At 52.2% G+C, this 18801-nt stretch overlaps 3 protein-coding genes across 3 annotated transcripts; 2 read left to right on the top strand and 1 right to left on the bottom strand.

Moving 5' to 3' along the window:
• Positions 1 to 6477: 6477 nt before the first annotated feature.
• Positions 6478 to 9422, top strand: PG985_008679 (uncharacterized protein; the record flags this gene model as incomplete). The annotated part of the gene is made up of 2 exons (XM_066828447.1): positions 6478 to 8367; positions 8430 to 9422. 2 exons carry the CDS (start codon positions 6478 to 6480, stop codon positions 9420 to 9422), a joined length of 2883 nt encoding a protein of 960 aa, XP_066683359.1.
• A 1946-nt stretch (positions 9423 to 11368) lies between these two features.
• On the bottom strand, positions 11369 to 11653 carry PG985_008678 (26S protease regulatory subunit 8; the record flags this gene model as incomplete). Its single annotated transcript, XM_066828446.1, has 1 exon — positions 11369 to 11653. The coding sequence occupies one exon, from the start codon at positions 11651 to 11653 to the stop codon at positions 11369 to 11371; it is 285 nt and encodes a 94-aa protein (XP_066683358.1).
• Positions 11654 to 13771: 2118 nt separating this feature from the next.
• PG985_008677 (low affinity vacuolar monovalent cation/H(+) antiporter) lies at positions 13772 to 17388 on the top strand (the record flags this gene model as incomplete). Its single annotated transcript, XM_066828445.1, has 3 exons — positions 13772 to 13937; positions 14056 to 16892; positions 16951 to 17388. 3 exons carry the CDS (start codon positions 13772 to 13774, stop codon positions 17386 to 17388), a joined length of 3441 nt encoding a protein of 1146 aa, XP_066683357.1.
• Between the last annotated feature and the right edge of the window lie 1413 nt (positions 17389 to 18801).

Genomic DNA, 18801 nt, shown 5'->3' with positions numbered 1-18801 from the left:
CCGGACGAATACACGCGCATGTACGGTAAGTAGGTAGATACCAAGCTAGCTCATTACACATATGGTCAAATTCCAAATACCTAACCTGCTTCAACTGTAGGTATGTACATAGATATGTACATGATTGCACATGCATTCAACGAGTCCGAGCCCACAGATGATGTTCACGTGTGTGATTTTCTTAATGTAGGTACCTGTGCGTGTAGTCGGCATATGGCTTACATAAGTGCATGTATACACGGCATCCATTTATGTTAGGTAGGCAATTAGCCATCTCCCATCTACCTTGTCTAGCCTCGATCTCAATATCATCTCGAACGTTCTACTCCTTTACCTCTTGCTGACTAAACGGTCTACTCATTGCCCTTTTTGTGGTAATGGAGTTTAAGCATGTTCAGTTTGAGCATACCATTTCGGATACCGATGTTCATATGATCTATCCAGATATGCATATAAGCCATGTCCAGGACGATGCATCGATACCAGGGGCCCATGTGATACCAGCCGTGTCAAAGAAATATCTAGCATAGACACCCTGAATCGTCCGTGAAGCAGATTTCAATGCAGTATCGCGCTCATCGAGAGCCTCAACCCGGCTGACATGGTTTCCAGGTCGGACAGTCTCTCTGCAAGTCACACAATCGAGACTTGACCCAAAGACGATAAACATACACGCATCATGCCCACCGTTGTGGCAACGCATGACGCATATGACCCTCGGAGATGTAGCGCCAATTTTGGGTCAGCGGCTGATAAATGGGAAATGGAAAAGCTCGAAAGCGAGGCGGTCACCATCACCACGCAGATCGTCAAGTCAAGTATTTCCATCTGTCGTAGAGAATACAAGGAGTCCAATCCACCGAGTCTGAGGGCCAGAGTGTACACGGGACTTCGTTGGTAGACCTTGCCATACCTTTGCCCGGTAAGTGAAAAACATCTTGAGAATGAACGCTGCTTAACAAGCTCGCTGAAGACCACAACGCCATACATTTTTCTGCGCTGACGGTTTCTTGGTCCCTTTTGGTTGCCTTGATGGCCCCTTTCCCACGTGCTGTGCATTGGTAATGATAAGTGTGCCAGAAATACGTACCCGGAATCTCCAAGACGATACGTCTACCGGGCCTTCCTGCAGAGCTTCACCAGAGTGGCGGCACGCATCCCAGCGTGATATCGGCGCTCTGGCAACATGCCTTGGTATGCTGTCTTTCGATGATTGGGTCAAGAAGTGACTTGGCCCGTTGAGTAGTTTGTAGTGAGCTGCTTCGCTGGATAGGTGCCTGCATGGTTTGGTTTCGAAAGGGTGCGGTTCTTGAAGTGTGTAGGCTTGCTGAGCCTATAGTTGTGAGAACTCTTCCCGATGTTCTCCTATGCATATTAGTGCAGGGCAAGACGGCTGACATACCCTAGAAGAGACTAAGAGCATGTGTAGGAGAGAACTGTAGCGTGACCAGTAGAACAAATCACCGTACTTCTTTGATGGATGTGTCGTTTATTCGCCCAGAGCCCTCTTGGAGGAAACCAAGCTGGTCGGGATGGGGGTTTGATTTTTCGGGACGAAATCAATCCTTTTGGAGTGTCTTGCTTCCCGGGCAACAACACGAGGCAGCCAAACAGGCGGCGGAAACCCGGTCGTGGGCGCTGCCTTGTTTCGCCTGAATTTCAACCGAACTTTTCCCTGTCTTCGCTTGTCACGAGATAAGAGTAGTGATGCCAGGACCGAAATGCCTGCGGCCGCGGGCGAGAGAGCGCGAAGCTGAGTCTGGCAAAGTATGCGAGGCGATTTCTCCCCTAGGCTTTGCAGCCACGAGCCAAGGCGACACGGGGCCGGTTGTGACGGTTCAGTCAAGGCTGTTAGAAAACGGCCCAAGAAACGCATGATATCCTGCGTTGGGTGCCAGTGCAGGTTTATGCCAGAGAGGCCGCGTGGAAAGGGCCGAGGAAATGGACTGTTTATTGCTGTCTTCAATCCCGAGAGAGCGAAAGCCCCCACTCAGCTGAGCTGTCCGGCGCGGACGATGAAACATCGTCGCATGCGCCCCCATTAAGACCTATGAGCTCCATCTAGTCGATGTCACGATATGCTCCCAAGGCTCCAAGGGAACACCGATGCTGAAAGGGAGCTTCTCAACGTGTGCAGGGCTGAAGAACGAAGTATACATGCACTTACGATGGTGGGCCGACTGCCTCATTGCGCGTACATATACATGCATCTACATAAGCAGGTGCTTCACGCAGTTGCCGATAGGATTGCTAAAGCCTAGAACGCTCGCTAAATCTAGTGGAATACGACTAATATTCACCGTTCAAAGAACTGTTGCAACCATCGTCTCTGCTCACCAGCATCTTAACCACGTGTAGCGAGTCTTTTGGTCTCCGAGGGGGTTGAACATCAACAACCAACTCACTGATCAGCCCGGCAGTCATTGGTGAACTGCTCAGAGCCGGCCAGCCAATGTTCTTCTGCCCACCCACGTTCTTCAAGACAATTTTCCTTATTTTATCCCCGTTGGCCGACAGCTACCTACGTGCTAACGCCGGGTAAGCCACACTTCGCTTGGTTTGCAAAGTGGATTGGTCAAGTGATCCCGCAAACCAGCTGGCTAGACCTCGACCTTGCATACGAGACAACATGGGAATAGAGAAGCGATAGGCACCCCCCGCATTCTTAACGTAACTGGCCAAATCTCCTTGGTATGCACGATTTGACAGGCACTGCTGCCATGAGTGCGTGCATGACGGAGGAAAGCCTCCCCTAAACATTTCCCATCGGAAGACATCCGGCGGAACGGCAGAATCTACTAGGCAAGTAAATAGATCAGCTATGCCGCTTCCCCTTTCAAAATGGGCAGAAGTCTAGGAACAACGTTGAAGGCGATACGACTTCTACTGATAAGACAACAACAACAAGGGAGCGAGCGGTACCCGACTCTAACTCTCCCCTGCCAGGCGAACGGAAAGAGACACATGCTAAGTCTGGGTGACCTGCCTGAGCGAGTGTGGCGATAAGGGCCAGCCCAACTGGGGAATTAACAGCTCACACACCCGAATCCTAGAATCCCATGCTGAAAATCGGGAACAGCGCATGGGGAAATCAGGAGGGGCCAAGGGATTCTGGCAAGGGGGAGGTGATCGCCGGCGCAGTTATTCGAATGGCGAATTTGACAAGAGTTGGCCACACACTTGGCTGCTTAGACGTTGCTAGCCCAGACGTGTGTGTTGGGGATATATGAGGATCATCCGCTGCTTCTTACTGTAGTCCGTAGTAGTCCGCCTGTCAACTGACGCTGGTGAAATGATAGCCATGGGTTTTTCTGAACGACGATCAGTTCCGCGAAGGCCCAGGCCCTTGGTATCGGCGCAAGTACCCCAATCGCCGGAGATACGGGGCAACCAAAGTCCACACCGCCCAACCAACCACACACGGAAAGGCTGGATAACCAAAGTGACGTGGTAGTGATGCATTCCTGAAGGAATCGAGAAGCACAGAGATGGAGATTTAATCGCCCGACACGTGCTACACGGACGCTAGAGTCAAGTGGAAGCATTGGAACGAATTTTCTGCTTGGGATTGCAAAGGTCTGAAATGACCGGTAAATTTGATGTGTCTTCGTACAGGCAAGGCAGCGTGAGGAAAGCACATTGAAACGTGTGCCTCTTTCTCGCTGATTCTGCTCGCAGGACCTGTACGTACACTCGAGGTCTATCCGAAAATAAGAACGAGGCGGCGGCACGCTTAAGAACTGTCTCAGCCTATGTTTCAAGACTGATCATCTCGAGGGCCGTCTCTTTGTGGGGGACCCTACAGTACATGATGTCGGAAAAGCATAGGTAGGTACTCTCAACTTTCCACATGCATCAGGAAAGATCCGCAGTTATACGGCCATGTTGGGCTAGTCCTCACCTGAAGATGTGCAACCTCCCTGTCTACCTACCGAGAGGGGTAGGTCGATATGGCTATGTAGATCATCGTTGGTTGGCTTGCAAAACTGCAAACTCGAACGCGATGGCAAACCTAGAAATGCAGGATCAAGGATCTTTTGTAGGGACTTCAAGGGATTGCTGACCGTCGATCAACCAGAGGCAACTCTTACTTGACAGTCTGGACTCTGTAATTCGCATGTACAAGCCGTGCTACTCCTGCATAGAAAAGTATCTGTACCTCGGTATGACCAAGCTTCATGCGTGGGGGGTCCTGCATGCTGCTATTGTTCTCCCATATCGAAGTGTTCGGTGTTATCGCGTTGCCTGAATTGAGTCCCCTCGCCGTCGATAGGTATTGATTGGCCAGTTGCCTTTGTGTCGGACAGTCGGAGTTGAGTTGAGCCCAACGCTTTAACACATAAAGTACTGGCATGGAGACACAGCGCCATTGTGGTCCCCGAGTTCATCTGATTCCTCCTCGGCTTGTTGCTCCTTGTTTGTTGCCCGGAACTGAGCTGTGACGTCAATTTCGGGAAACCGATTCTCGTCATAAGCAAAAGCTGCTTTGACGAAGGAATAACTGGGTGGTGCCCGGGGTATATCCTGCCTGGGGTTTCAGGCTTGGAATGCCCAAGAGACCTCGACCGCTCGATGTTTAAAGTTTACAAGCGATTGGCACACCTTGACGGGTGTTTGGATTCGTGTTCTAGGCCAATGAATACTTGCTACGTTGGCTTATTTCTCTGCTCGTTTTCTATTTTAGGTGCACGCAATCTGAGGACGTAAAGGGGATATAAGTATAACACAATAACCTGTGTATTGGCACGTTTACCCTAGTAGTATCATCATTTGCGAATTTTACATCAGGTAGGTAGGTACACTTGGTTGTGAGGGTTGGTAATCCTAAGGAAACGGCCGGGTGCCAGACTAACGGACGTTGCCCGATAACCTACTACCGTAACTCTCGGTTGGCGAACAGCGTTCTCCCCTGGAGCTCTTCTGTTTCCGCAGAGAAAAGTATTTCAAGCGCCAGGCACAGATTGTCCCTCTCGGATTTACCAATGCCCCTTATTAACCAAACACGTCATCTAGAAGACATGACTTGACTTCAGGGACCATCTCGCGATACTCACCCACTGCCGTAGAAAAGGAACCGCGACGTACATATGGTCACCCATTCGAGAACCTGAAATGGTACGATTCCGAATGTTGCTTGTACGTCTGAGTGTGAACAGAATGAACGGCATGGATGAATAATCGGCGGCCACTGGATAGCTCTTTGTGCTTTGCTGACTGGCGTCGACGCTTTTTGTAGCGACATGATAGGGTTGTGCACACCTGACACATCGTTCAAAGGCAAGCCTTCCAGGGTCCAATTTCGTCATAGTTTGCCGCCTACCGAACTCGACCTCAGCTTCTGCATTCGGCAGGTAAGCAGGTATATTTGGGGTCGAGATACATCTATCGGCCTCGCGACTCATATGCCAGCCAGGGCACATTCCAAAATGAATCAACCACCCAGGGCGAGATGGAGCAGGCATAGCAGCCCAAGGCATTTGGCGAGAGTAGGTAGCCTCTAGCCCATGGCCCTATGGGTCTCTTTTGCCCCCCACGGACAAGATGCAACCGCTTTCCTGTCACGATGACCTGGCTTTCGCTGGCTTGCTGGGCAGGCTAGCTAGAAACCGCCGTCCCATGTAGTGCTACTTCCCAGAAACCCGTCACGCAATTGACCCCTGTGCCTTGTTCTCTCGATGCATTGCACCGTTTATTTGTAGATCCTTACCACCCTCGTTCAGCTCCGCCAAAAGCCCTTGAGCCGGCGAATCAGGAGCCCAGGACTCCATCTCTTGTTCATGTATGACATCTGCTCTCGCTGGATTGCCCATGTTTCTAATCTGTCTTTCAACCACGCCCCCCCTTTCCTATTCTCGCTATTTTCAACAAAAACTCGAGCCCGTCTCCCCATTCCACGGAGTAAGCCCCTACGCACTTCCAGGAGATCGCCTAGGCCCAGACCGCACGGAATCTCAGGGTCTTCTGATAGACCCTTCTTTCCCCCTCTTTTCGTGTTTCGACCCTGTGCCGCTGTTTCCATAAGGAGCTGAGCTTCTGTGGCCACTCGATTCGGGAATAAAGTGCATTTACCATACCTTTTGCTCGCTCGCTCATGTCCTCCTAGCTGTTCAACTAGACCTTCTTCATACTTTTAGTTACCTCTGCTACAACCACCACAACCATTTACTCACCACCAGCCTTTTTGGCCACTTCTGACTCTGGGAACAGTCTAGCAGGCCACAAACCACCATTTTTGTTGATCTCGATTAATGACGGTCTAGCTGTTTTACTCTTTTGAAGAAAAAGGAAAAGAGACCCCGCGAATACCATACATAACCCACACAAACCAACGCTCGCCAAACTGAATTACTACAGCATCATCGCCATGTCTAGTCTGAAGTAGAGCGCGGGTCACAACCGACCTTTTTCTCTTCTGACGCAAGGAGACTCCGGGGGAAAGAGACACACAAAAGAAAAAAGTTATTATTTGAGAAAGTAATGGCGCCCGAGCCAACAAATTCCAGAGACCACGACCGCAGCGCAACGAGCACGACGACGAAAACACCAACTCCGCACTATACGATGAAGACGTCTTCGAGACCGCCTATGAGCTCGTCTCATTCTCACCACTCGCCGCACCCAACCCGCCACTCACAGTCCAATTCGCAATCTTTTCGCGCAAACCGGTCCACTACCACACCCATGACCTCACCGCGCATGCCGCACTCGGTCGGCCAACCTTACCCGCCCTCGAGCAAACTTTCGCCGGCCGTGCCCACCGATGTGCGATCGCCCAGTCCGAATTATTTTGGGCTCAACATCGACCCTGGCGCCGACCCGCGGGACTCGGCTGTTATGCCCCGGGAGAACTGGAGCCCGCCCACATCGTCAGTCAAATCGTTCGGGGCCGCGATCCCCAAGCAGGTGCCTCTTGATGCCAACCCCGATTTCGAGGCGTTCAGGCGCCAGGCCGACCTCAACAGGGGAGGAGGGTCGTTCAGTCTTGGCAGCTCGCAGTTCGCTCCCATGCAGCCACCGTCTTCTTTGAGGCCTAGAGCACCCCCACGAAGAGCGACCAATCATAGCGAAACAATGTCTGATGTGTCGCGGCCTCCCTTGGGCCGCTCCCGCGAGACCACTGGCAGCCGAATGGATATCGACTCCGAGAGTCTGCACGATTCGGCCTATGTCTCCTCTGATTCAAAGCGGAACTCGGAGATCTCTCTGAATGCGCCTTCATTTTTCGACATGCCCACGCATGCGTCTCCGGCGCAGACCGAATCTCCTTTCCAACCGATGAGGCGTTCTAACCTCTCCAAAGTTGAGGACGCCCACCCGCGGCTTTCACTACCTCAGCACAAGATGAGCCTTCCTTCCCCGGCTCTCTCGCATCCTCGCTCGGAGACTTTACCGACTGCGCTCGCCGATGGCGGCCCGAGCCTCCTTATGCCAGCTGAGCTGAAAGACATTCTAGAGAACTCACCCGAAAGTGACTACTTACTACTAGATGTACGGGTTTCTACAAATTACGCACAATCAAGAATCGAAGGAGCACTGAACCTGTGCATCCCTACGACTTTATTGAAGCGAGCCACTTTCAATCTCGAGAAGCTGCAGAAAACACTGCAAACTGAAGAGGACCAGGACAAGTTCTCCCGATGGAGAGGGGCCAAGCATCTCATCATCTATGATGCTGCTTCCTCCGAGAAGCGCGATGCGTTATCGGCGATGAACATGTTCAAGAAATTCGTTGCTGAATCGTTTTCTGCGAATGCGTATCTGCTGAGGGGCGGTTTCAACGCTTTTGCGACCGCATATCCTGACTGGATCGACCGTCGTCCGGCCCATGAGCGAGCTGGCCGACCCGTCGCCCACAATGATGGAGGACGACCTACATTTGCTCCCGTTATTGGTGGTGTCACGCTCCCAACCGCCGCAAACGGCGCAAACCCATTCTTTGGCAATATCAGGCAGAACATGGATCTTGCCGACGGTGTTGGGCAGATGGATGTGGCCGTGCCTGCTAATGTTGATCTCGAATCACTACCGCACTGGCTACGCGATGCTACTGCGAAGTCGGATCACGGAAAGATGGTCTCGGACAAGTTCTTGAAGATAGAACGCGAAGAGCAGGCCCGCATGAAGGAAGCATATTCCGCTTTCAACGCTGCGTCCCCGAGCAAAGCGACCTCGAGTGTCTCGCTATCCGGCATCGAAAAGGGGGTAAAGAACCGCTACAAAGATATCCTTCCTTTCGACCATGCTCGTGTGGTCCTTGCTGGTAAACCACCAGGGTCTTGTGACTACATCAACGCCAGCCACGTCCGTGCTTCGCGAAGCAAGAAGCGCTATATTGCATCCCAAGGACCTTTACCAGCTACTTTTGAGGTATGCACCCCGCCATCTTTGATCTACTCGTATCGAATTGCTCGCTGACTATGTTCATGTAGGATTTCTGGTCGGTCATTTGGGACCAAGATGTTCGAGTTATTGTCATGCTTACTGCCCAATCGGAGGGTGGTCAGCTGAAATGTCACCCTTACTGGAACGGCAGAGAGTACGGTCCTATCAAGTTGAGGCCGTTGTCGGAGAAGAAGGTGTCTCTGGACATTGATAAACACAAATCGACACCTGCGGCCTCGTCGGGTCAAGCAGAAGCAGGTCGCCGCCGTGCCAACACGGCGACAGTCTTGGGCTCGGCCAATCCTCCCCCGCCAGCGCCGGCCCAAGCAGAGACGCCGTATGTGGTCATTCGCAAATTTGCCTTGTCCCACTCCTCTCATCCGTTTGCACCGATGCGAGAGGTTACGCACCTCGACTATCCGTCATGGCCTGATTTCGGCGTGCCCGCTCAGCCGTCCCACCTTCTCGCCCTCGTGGAGCTGGCCAACGTCATGCAGCGCGCATCCCTCCCTGTTGATGCTAATGCCATTGCGGCGTCTGTCGCTACTGAACGGGGCGTTACGCCCAACTGGTACAACGAGCCGGAATCCGACAGTAACTCGCGGCCCATGCTTGTTCATTGTTCAGCCGGATGCGGACGCACTGGAACGTTCTGCACAGTCGACAGCGTAATTGACATGATGAAGCGGGAGCGTATTGCCTCGTTGTCGGCAAACAAACGCAAGGATAACGAAGGTGATATCAGCATGGACGGTGTTACCACATCAGAGCCAATGGCCCCAACTCCCTCCGCCCGAGGGGGAAGCGGTACGGATCTCGATCTTAGCTGGGTCGGCGATGACTCGGTTGATTTGATCGCGAGAACGGTGGAGGACTTTAGAAGCCAGAGGCTCAGCATGGTGCAGAGTCTAAGGCAGTTTGTCCTTTGCTACGAGACCATCACCGAGTGGGTCTGGAGGCTTCAAGAGAAGAGCGCTCAGTCAGCCAACGGGAAAAAGGGGCATATTCGGAGTGAAAGTGAGGCTCCGGCCAGGAGGTAGTTACTAGTTGGTGGGCATTCATTGAGCACTGGGGAAAGAGAGGAAGGACGATCGAAACGGTCTTCGATTACTCTTTGAATTTGCATATCTCCATTCCGAGGATGAATTGACGCATAGAACGGGCTTTTTGGCATCTGTACACAGGTAGCACACGAACATCCACTTCGCAGCGTTACGGAGTGCGACGAGGACGACTGATGATGTTTTGGATGGCGTTCAATGGATAAGGCAAATCATATATCATCACCACATTGTCTGGCTTTCGGGCTTGAGATCGAGAAAAAGCCCAGAAGGGAGAAAGAGAGAGCAGGCAGCATTCCTGGTTTCGGAAGGGCCTCGTAGCATCGAAGCTTCAAAACATGGACCGGCTATGTTTGCATTATGCGGTGGCGGTCATGAAGAATACGTGCACAGCCATTATTGATATCATACCAACGAACTGAGATGAAATAGCACAGCTTTCTTTTGCGGCCTAGGTGATTCATGGAGGTAAATAGGCGAACAGGTCCTTGGATGGTTTCTATGTATGCTTTCAGAGGCTGGCGGCGAGGCGGATCATGGTAGGGCACTGATCTGCTTCGCACCTCGACGATGTAGGTGTACAACACTACACTGGACGTACTTACATGAAATCACGACCCATGATTATTAAACAAACTACCTGTACATTTATCGCAAATGCTACTTTACAAGGCGGCCGTTGCTTGATGAACCAGGACAGATGCTTCAAGTAGGGCTGCTCCTTCATCGTAATCGTATCCTATCCTGTATATCGAACAAAGCCCGGAACTAACCAACACAGAGAAAAAGTCACTTGTCATATTTTGCTCATTAATTTGGGAGGAAGTCAACTGCATAGCACTTTTGATTGACAAAGCCGGTCAATCCCCTCGTAGCTCGGCCGTGGTCATCTCTACTAATTATACATGGTACATGAGGCAGCAGGCAGCAGGCAAGCCGCCTCCTTTTTCCAATGTGAAACCAAGTCCCATAGCTTACTTCCAGAACTTCTGGAGCGAAACCTCTTTGTCGTCGTGCTTGTTCAGGATCTTGGCTGTTGCCAGCTCGAAGTCTTCCTGCGTAACGTGCACTCGCCGCTCCCTCAGGGCGTACATGCCGGCCTCGGTACACACACCCTTGAGCTCGGCACCCGAGCATCCGTTCATCTTCTCGGCAATCTTGGTCAGGTTGATGCCACGGGTCAAGTTCATCTTGCGGCTGTGGATGCGCAGAATGTCGGCACGCGCCTCCACACTTGGCGGGGGAAACTCGATCTTCCTGTCAATACGACCGGGTCGCAGCAGGGCAGGGTCCAGAATATCTAGACGGTTGGTTGCCATGATGACTTTGATGTTCTTGGTGGGCTCGAATCCGTCCAGCTGGTTGAGCAGTTCCAGCATTGTGCGCTGGACTTCGGAATCACCACCGGACGAGCCTTCGACACGGGAAGAACCGATGGAATCGATCTCGTCCATGAAGATGATGGAGGGGGCATGCTCACGGGCCATTACGAACAGCTCGCGCACCATGCGGGAACCCTCACCAATGTACTTCTGCACCAGCTCGGAACCGGATACTCGAATGAACTTGCAGTCTGTGTGGTGGGCAACGGCTCGGGCCAACAGCGTCTTTCCCGTACCCGGAGGACCGTAGAGCAGGACACCCTTGGGTTGCGCAATGCCGAGCGATTCGAAGAGCTCGGGGTGCTTGAGGCCCAGCTCGATGACCTCCTTGATCTCCTTGATTTGCTGGTCCAGACCACCGATCATGTCGTAGGTGCTGTCGGGAACCTTCTCCACCATCATGAGGGACACCAGGGGATCGACTGAGGAGGGGAGAATCTTCTCCAGCTTGTAGGAGTCGGACAGTAGCGTCACACGCTTGCCTACTGTGAGCTTTGCTATGTCCACGGAGTCGGAAACGTCGACAACTGAAACCCGGATCTGTCAGTAAAACCTGCAAACGATGATGTTTTTTGTGTGGGCGTGCGCCGTACCGTATTTGCCCTCGGGATGGACCTTGACGAGCACCTTCTTGGTGCCCATCACCTTGACAACCTCGCCGACGTAAGAGCCGGGCTGTTGTAACAAACCGAGCTCCTCTCGTAATAACCGCACTCTCGAGTTGTAGTCATTGCGCTGGGCTTCTAGACGGCGCAGGACAGCTTGACCCTTGAGGATCTCGAGCTTCATGGCCTCGATCTTGTTGGCATAGTAGTTGTCGAGAGCCATGGTTGCTGGCAAGCTCCGGAGAGTCTGGTACGTCCGGTAGAAATTCCGATAATGGGTGTGATGGACGGTGGGATTCGATGAGATCGGCAGTTGGGAATAGGATAAAGGGATTCGGTCGGGGCGTCGCTGTTATTGATGAAGATGGCAGCTGGGCGTGGGTAGCTCTAAGGCTCTCTAGGCTGTGACGACGATGGCGACAACAGCTCATGGAGCAATTGCTTACCTAAGAAGCTCGGGTCCCAATCGAATGCTAGTGCGATTTATGTGGCTAGATAGCCAGTGTGGCTCAAGTGGCTGGTGACTTCCCCGCCAACATGGTGGAAGAATACCTTACCTGAGGTGGGTTACATTTCACACATCGGGTACCTTATCTATCATGCAACTTGCTTGACTGAGTTCTCATATCTGCCTGTATCTTTGTTTGATAGTAACTGAGTCAAACTTTTCGTGACAGAATACATGAGCTGGTGCAAGTCCAATCAGCTATCATCCATAGAGTTATGTTTGTCTATAATCGACAAACAAATTGACTGCAGCAGCGATGTGTAAAAGACCTGTACAAAGCGTCCCTGTGGTTGATCATGAAGACACCACCTTATTGACTCATCTATGTATCATTGCATTTCGTAATTCAAGGATTCGACTGTACATCAGCCTCACCGAGGCCAGCAGGCCAGGGTAGTACCTGTCCGGCCTGCCCATTTAGGCAAAGCGAATGGGGTTGCAGTACATAGCACCTACAAAGCCATCCCAGCAGCCGCGATAGCCTTCGGGAATCCAGACCATACAGAGTTCATACTTCAGAGGCGGTTGATTAGTGATGTTTCGAGGAGAGTCTATCTGCCCTGTAACCGAGAAGGCGATGCCGCAACCCGTCTATCCAGTGCCCAGGGACGCAAGCGAGTGGACTGCAGTGGCTTGGCACCGTTGGCATTTGCAGTCTTTCGGTGTCTACAATGCACAGTGAAGTTCACTTGTGCCAGAGTTACCGACTGAGAGAACCCCTACAAAGGCGCTTACGAATGGGATTCGTGGAGGGGGGTGAGGGGAGGCTCCATTGTGTAGCCGTCTGTATGCAGTTATTCCGTCACCCCAAGTGTGATCATGCGTGCCCGAGCACAAGATGCATTGCAGTAGATATTCCACGTCTAAGTGGACGACGTAATGGGCGCGATCGCTGAAATGACTGGAGCCTTTTAGCACACACAGCCATCTGGGTTAGCCGCGCCATCTGGGGAAATCGTCAATCTCAAAAGTCGATGCCGTTCAAGGCATCCACCCGAGAAAACTTTCCTGGGAACAGCATAGTCAATATTGATGAGAAACGTGATGAACGACTGGACGTTGTTCTGGCTGCAAGTGTACCCAGAATACGGGCCCAGCGAAGTGGGCTCCTGATCCATAATACTACTCTGACTAGTGTATAGCAGAGGGCCAAGCATGGAATTCCATCGGGGCAGGGATTAAGCTGCATCGCAGACAGTTGCAGCTGATACCGTGCTGCTGTAAATCCATGGAATCACGAGGAGCAGGTGCGATTCAGTTGATCAAGTCCATGACCGCCCTCCAAAATGCCGTGATGGCTGAGAACTGAGACTTCCGAGGCCTACTGCTTGGGACCATAGGTACAGACAGATCAATAGACAGGCTTACAGACATACGCCCGGAAGAAGGAGCCGGCTTGGTTTTTTGTTGTTGTCTTGGCTCCCGCTATCCTTGGTAATCCTACCGATTACTTCAGTTGCACCTACCTCCCCTCTTCCCAGTACAACAAGTGCTGCTGACCTTCCAGGCCTTGTCCCTCCAATCTTCATTTCTTTCGGGGTTTTTGGCTGTTGACTTGATTGAATTGCTTCGTTTCAAAGCAGCACCGGAGTTATGTACTGACTTCGGACTCCCTGCCGATTGTAACCTCGTCATTCCAAGCGGACCCTATCATTTCGTGTGATTTTTCTTCTTCTTCTTTTTTCCTCTCTTCGCCCTTGGTGCAAGACAGCGAAAAGGTCTGTCTTACATTCCCCGGAGCTTGCTTCTGAGCTATCGGCGGTTTGTTCGCAGTCTCCAGTCCCTCGGTATTCTTCTGCCCAACGCTTTGGAACACAGACGCGATCGCTAAGTATGGATCCACCCGCCCGCGACCAAGGCGACTCGGGCTCGCAATCTCCTACCGACACTCGACATAGCAACATTCACACCGAGCCTGCTTCTCGAGAAGACACTCTGATGTCGGAAAGTTACCAATCTGGAGATACGGTGCGGAGGCGACCTGATAATTCGTCGTATGGTATGTCGCGTCCCTAAACTCAATCTCTTGTAGCGCATCGATTCGAGTCAACCGGTCCCTGTCCTCCATCTGATGTCACTCGTGTATGGGCTAACTGAAGGTAATGTCACTTCTGCAGGGACTCTGCAAACCCCCCCTCCTGCTGGCAGCAGCAGTGCATATTATGGAGGCGATGCAACCTCTCTCAGCAATTCGGCCCATGTGAGAGCCGGTGCCCAACAACCTCTACGTTCTCCGATGCTGGGCCCAGAGCGCGGTAGAGCCCGTCCACGGAAGCCTCCAATGCCGCGCCGCGCTTCTTCGAATACCCAAGCGCCCCATCGAGGAGGAGTATTTTCGACCGACGACGCTGTTGACGAGGTAGACGAGGAGGTCACCGCGGAGAGGGCGCAGAGCTATTCGTCGCCCCGACCATCCTACAACACCGACTCTGCTAGGCAACCATCGACCCTTCGACGACGCACCATGGCCGCCCCAGCCCTATCGCGGGTGCAGTCGAGCAGAAGTGATGCAGCAGACGAAGGCGGCATAGAGGAACGCCTGGAAGAGGACCATGCCAGTGAGCAGCCTTCAGGTGAGGCTGAGCAACCCGATATGGAAGACGATGAGACGCCGGTCGACGATGGTGATGATGACGACGACGATGACGATGACGATGACGACCTCAGCGATGCAGAGAGTTTCACTCTCAAGGACCGCCAACAGGCCATCAATGAGACACATCCGTTCGGTATTCGGCTATGGAAGCCCGCTTTGTACAAAAAGAACCGCTCCGTCCAAAAGACGGCAGAAGGCGATATTCACTCGTCGCCAGGAGGCCATGTTAGTATCTGGCTTCTGTTCTTCAATCTGATCTGGACGCTGGCCTTCGGTTGGTGGATGGCTCTTATCGCTGCCCTTGGTGCTGTGGTATGCTTTCTGTTTGCAGCCACGCCCAGCGGCAGAGCCTATGGCCGCGTACTATGGGGCCTAGCTGGCTACTTGATTTACCCGTTTGGAAAATTTGTCCGACTAGAGCAAGATGAGGCGTATCTGGATGAGGATCAGGGAGAGGGCAGAAGCATCAGTGAATACGAGCAGTGGCAGAACGGAGACCTCGAGTATGGCCGACTCTTCTTCGGCCCTGAGAGCAGCCGGTCAATCATTGGCCGGTCCAGGAGAAGCATCGACTCGGAGCCCAGTGAGACCGACAGTCTTCTTGGGCGCCATACACACCACGCAGAGATCGAAGAGCAGGGTCGCCGTATGAAGAGACGCATGTTTGGCCGAGGTCAATGGAACATTGGCAGGGTCATCTTCTTCATCTTCTTTTACGGACTCATCGGTCCTTCGCTGATTCTCGTCTCTGGCATTTGCTGGTTCTTGGTCTTTTGGATCCCGATGGGCAAGGTCACCATGCTCCTCTTTGATCATCTTAAGCGGCATCCTCTAGCACTGTCTTTCGAGTCGGACATAACTCAGGCACGCAACAACGACGGCGCTTACTCCTCTATCCTCCTCTGCACCTACAGGGCAGTCGGCTCGAAATACTGGAAGTATACCGTTGACGGTACCAACATCTTCCTCATCAACCTCATGGCCGTTGTCGTCTTTGTTATCTTCGACTGGCTTGTTCTCGAGGGCGTTTTGCATATTGAGGGCTTCATCACCTCACCAGGCTTCCTGTTCGTAGCTGGCTTGTTGTCCATCATCCCGTTGGCATACTTCATCGGGCAGGCAGTTGCATCTATCTCTGCTCAGTCTTCCATGGGTCTTGGCGCCGCCATCAACGCCTTCTTCTCCACCATCGTTGAGGTGTTCCTTTACTGTGTAGCCCTCAACCAGGGCAAAGGGGCACTTGTTGAGGGTAGCATTATTGGAAGTATCTTCGCAGGCATCCTTTTTCTCCCTGGCCTCTCCATGTGCTTTGGCGCTATTAAACGCAAGACACAACGGTTTAATGCCAGGTCTGCTGGCGTCACTTCGACGATGCTTCTCTTCGCTGTCGTGGCTGCTTTTGGGCCCACTTTGTTCTACCAGATTTACGGCACTCATGAGCTCAGTTGCACGGAATGTATCGACTATCGCCCATCACTCGAAAGTAAAGACAAGGACCGCGATTGCCGCCGCTGCTATTTCTCTCAGACGCCCAAGGTCGACGATCGCTTCTATCTCGAGGCAGTTCGCCCTTACTGTTATGCGGCTGCCACCTGCCTCTTCCTGTCATATGTCACTGGACTATGGTTCACTCTAAGGACCCATGCAGCCGTTATCTGGAACACGGAGGTGGAAGAGAAGAAGAACGAAGAGCACCTACACATGGCCCGCATATCTGAGCAGCATGGTGGTTCTGTTGACGCCACCGGAGCAGACATCCGTGACAGCAACCTCTATAAGCGTATCCTTGGGCAGTCTTTGAAGCAGGTTGGGTTGTCGGGTCAAGCAAGTGCACACCATTCACGCCAACCCTCGGGTGTTCTTCCACCCAACGGTGCTATGCAGACCCCTCACATGGTACCGCCCAAGAACGGAGGTGACAACGAAAGTATTCGCTCCAACGTCCATATGCCCGGCTTTTCTGAGCAAGAGAACAACAATCTCATCCGAGGTGTGACCGAACTCGCAGCCACTGCAGCTGCTATTGCCGCTCGCGATGCACGTCTTCCACGTCGCACGTCCGCCTTTGGCTCGAACGCTGGCAACAAGGCTAGTTCTCGCCCACCCCCGCTGCGCAACAGTGGGATACCTGATATGGAAGATGCAGCAGAGACCCCCCAGGCACCCGGTGGCCACGATGCACCGAATTGGAGTCGGATGAAGAGTGCTGTCATATTGATGGGTGCCACAGTTCTCTATGCCATTGTTGCTGAGATCCTTGTCGACACGGTGGATGTAGTATTGCAAAATTTTGCCATTGACGAAAAGTTCCTTGGGATTACTCTGTTCGCCCTTGTCCCAAACACTACAGAGTTCCTGGTAAGATAATGACTCTTCACCTGCCCCTATGTGGCCATGCTAACCTGCTTGTCACCAGAACGCTATCTCATTCGCTATGAACGGGAACATTGCACTGTCCATGGAAATCGGATCCGCATACGCCCTTCAAGTCTGTCTCCTTCAAATTCCTGCTCTCGTCCTATTTTCCGCGGTGTATCCTATCATGCCGACGATTGAGGATCCCGATCTTGCCCACTACACGTTTAGCCTGCTATTCCCCCAGTGGGACATGGTGACCGTCATCCTTTGCGTATTCCTACTCAGCTACGTGTATGGCGAAGGCAAGAGCAACTACTTCAAAGGAAGCATTCTCTTGTTGACATATCTCGTTGTCATAACTGGATTCTACTTTTCCGGGTACACAGACAACAATTTCGACACAACCGCCAGCAGGTTCGACACCTACAACGCCCAGTCAGGGGACTGGACCACATACAAAACTATTGGGCACAGCACCAAAGGAGTCGCATTTTAAAATGGGTAGCTGATCTAGGACACCCCCTTGAAGCTGTGGGAAGAGGGTCACAAACGGACTGCCGTTCATCACTACGATGTAACTGCACGAAAAGGGTATCTCGTTATCCCGTTTTGAAGAGTATTGTTTGATTTGATTTGGGCGTGTGGGATTATGTTTCTGTTAGAATACCTCTATGTGGCGTTGCTTTTACTAGATTCCTTCGTTATAGTTAATTATGAGGATGTTTATGCCTTATTAAATTCATTTTCATTACATATATTATTCTTAACAGGTCGTGCCATCATTAAACTGACTATGTCACGATTGCACTGGTCGTCCCCTTGGGAGCTGCCTTCTTTGTAAACCAGCCTCTGGATGTGTTCAAATGGTGAAAGTTCTTGAACCCCTTCCTGCCATAAACGATGCGTCGAAGAGCGGCAGGGAGAGGCAGATTGAGAGCCTCAATGGGCAGGAACCCGAATGTATACACGAGTTTAGCAAATGAAGGTACAGAAGAGCAGACCGGCACAGCTCAAATTTCCAAATGTAAGTCTCGTTCTCTGGGTTCGCCTAGGTGCTATAAAAAACGATGATTGGGTTCTCATCTTTGCAAGCAATGTCAGCAGCCGGTCATGTACACATCCATTGGGCCCAGGCAAACGCTTGATGAAGCTGCCTGCCCGCCCGCTTTGGACACGGTGGTGTGGTTGAAGCTGCCCTGGTGAACAGCCGTAGGTGCATAATGTAGGCAATGTTAATCTACACACGACCTTGGGCATGTCAATCGTGAGGCAAAGGTGGTAAGAAGGTCAGGTGGACTATCACCTGGAAACATGGAGCATCTCGAGAACCGGAACCGGCGTTTGTGGCATGAGGACGAGGTACACGAAGAAATAGAGATCGAACTTGTCTCGTAATTCTACGAAGCAATGGCATTACAGGTCAGACCGAGATGCAAGGTTGAGATTACCCTGTGGCTCGTTGCAGCGGACCTTGGCAGAGCAGGCGAGTTCATAAATATCCAGAGCTGGATTCGTGACAGGATGGCCGTTCGCAGTATGAAGTTGGAGATTGCATGACTGCTGACATGCTGATCACCACGATGGGGTGTACCAATTTGGAACCCATTATGCCACCATAGGAATGACAGCTTGAGTTTTGTGTGATGTGGGGGATCTTCTTCCTCACTGCCAAGGACGAGCCCTGGCCAGCAATGAAAAAGAGAATAAAAACGCGCCTGTCAGACGTCCACCACCGCCCACCCCGGCCACGCGCCCGAAGGCAGACCGTGACAAATCGGGGTCGAGATCATCACCACTCTCTATACAGCCGAGCCCTCGTGAAAGGGACATCGACCGCCCTCCTTGCGGAGGGTGCGAGAGTATCTGGAAACCTGGGAGGGTAACCATGGCAAGAATGCCTCTTCACTCT

Source organism: Apiospora marii (assembly GCF_038362585.1).
Source record: "Apiospora marii strain CBS 49790 chromosome Unknown utg000005l_segment0_segment0, whole genome shotgun sequence".
NCBI classification, from domain to species: domain Eukaryota; kingdom Fungi; phylum Ascomycota; class Sordariomycetes; order Amphisphaeriales; family Apiosporaceae; genus Apiospora; species Apiospora marii.
Note: the sequence above shows the minus strand (reverse complement) of the source record. Positions and strands in the feature narration are given on the sequence as shown.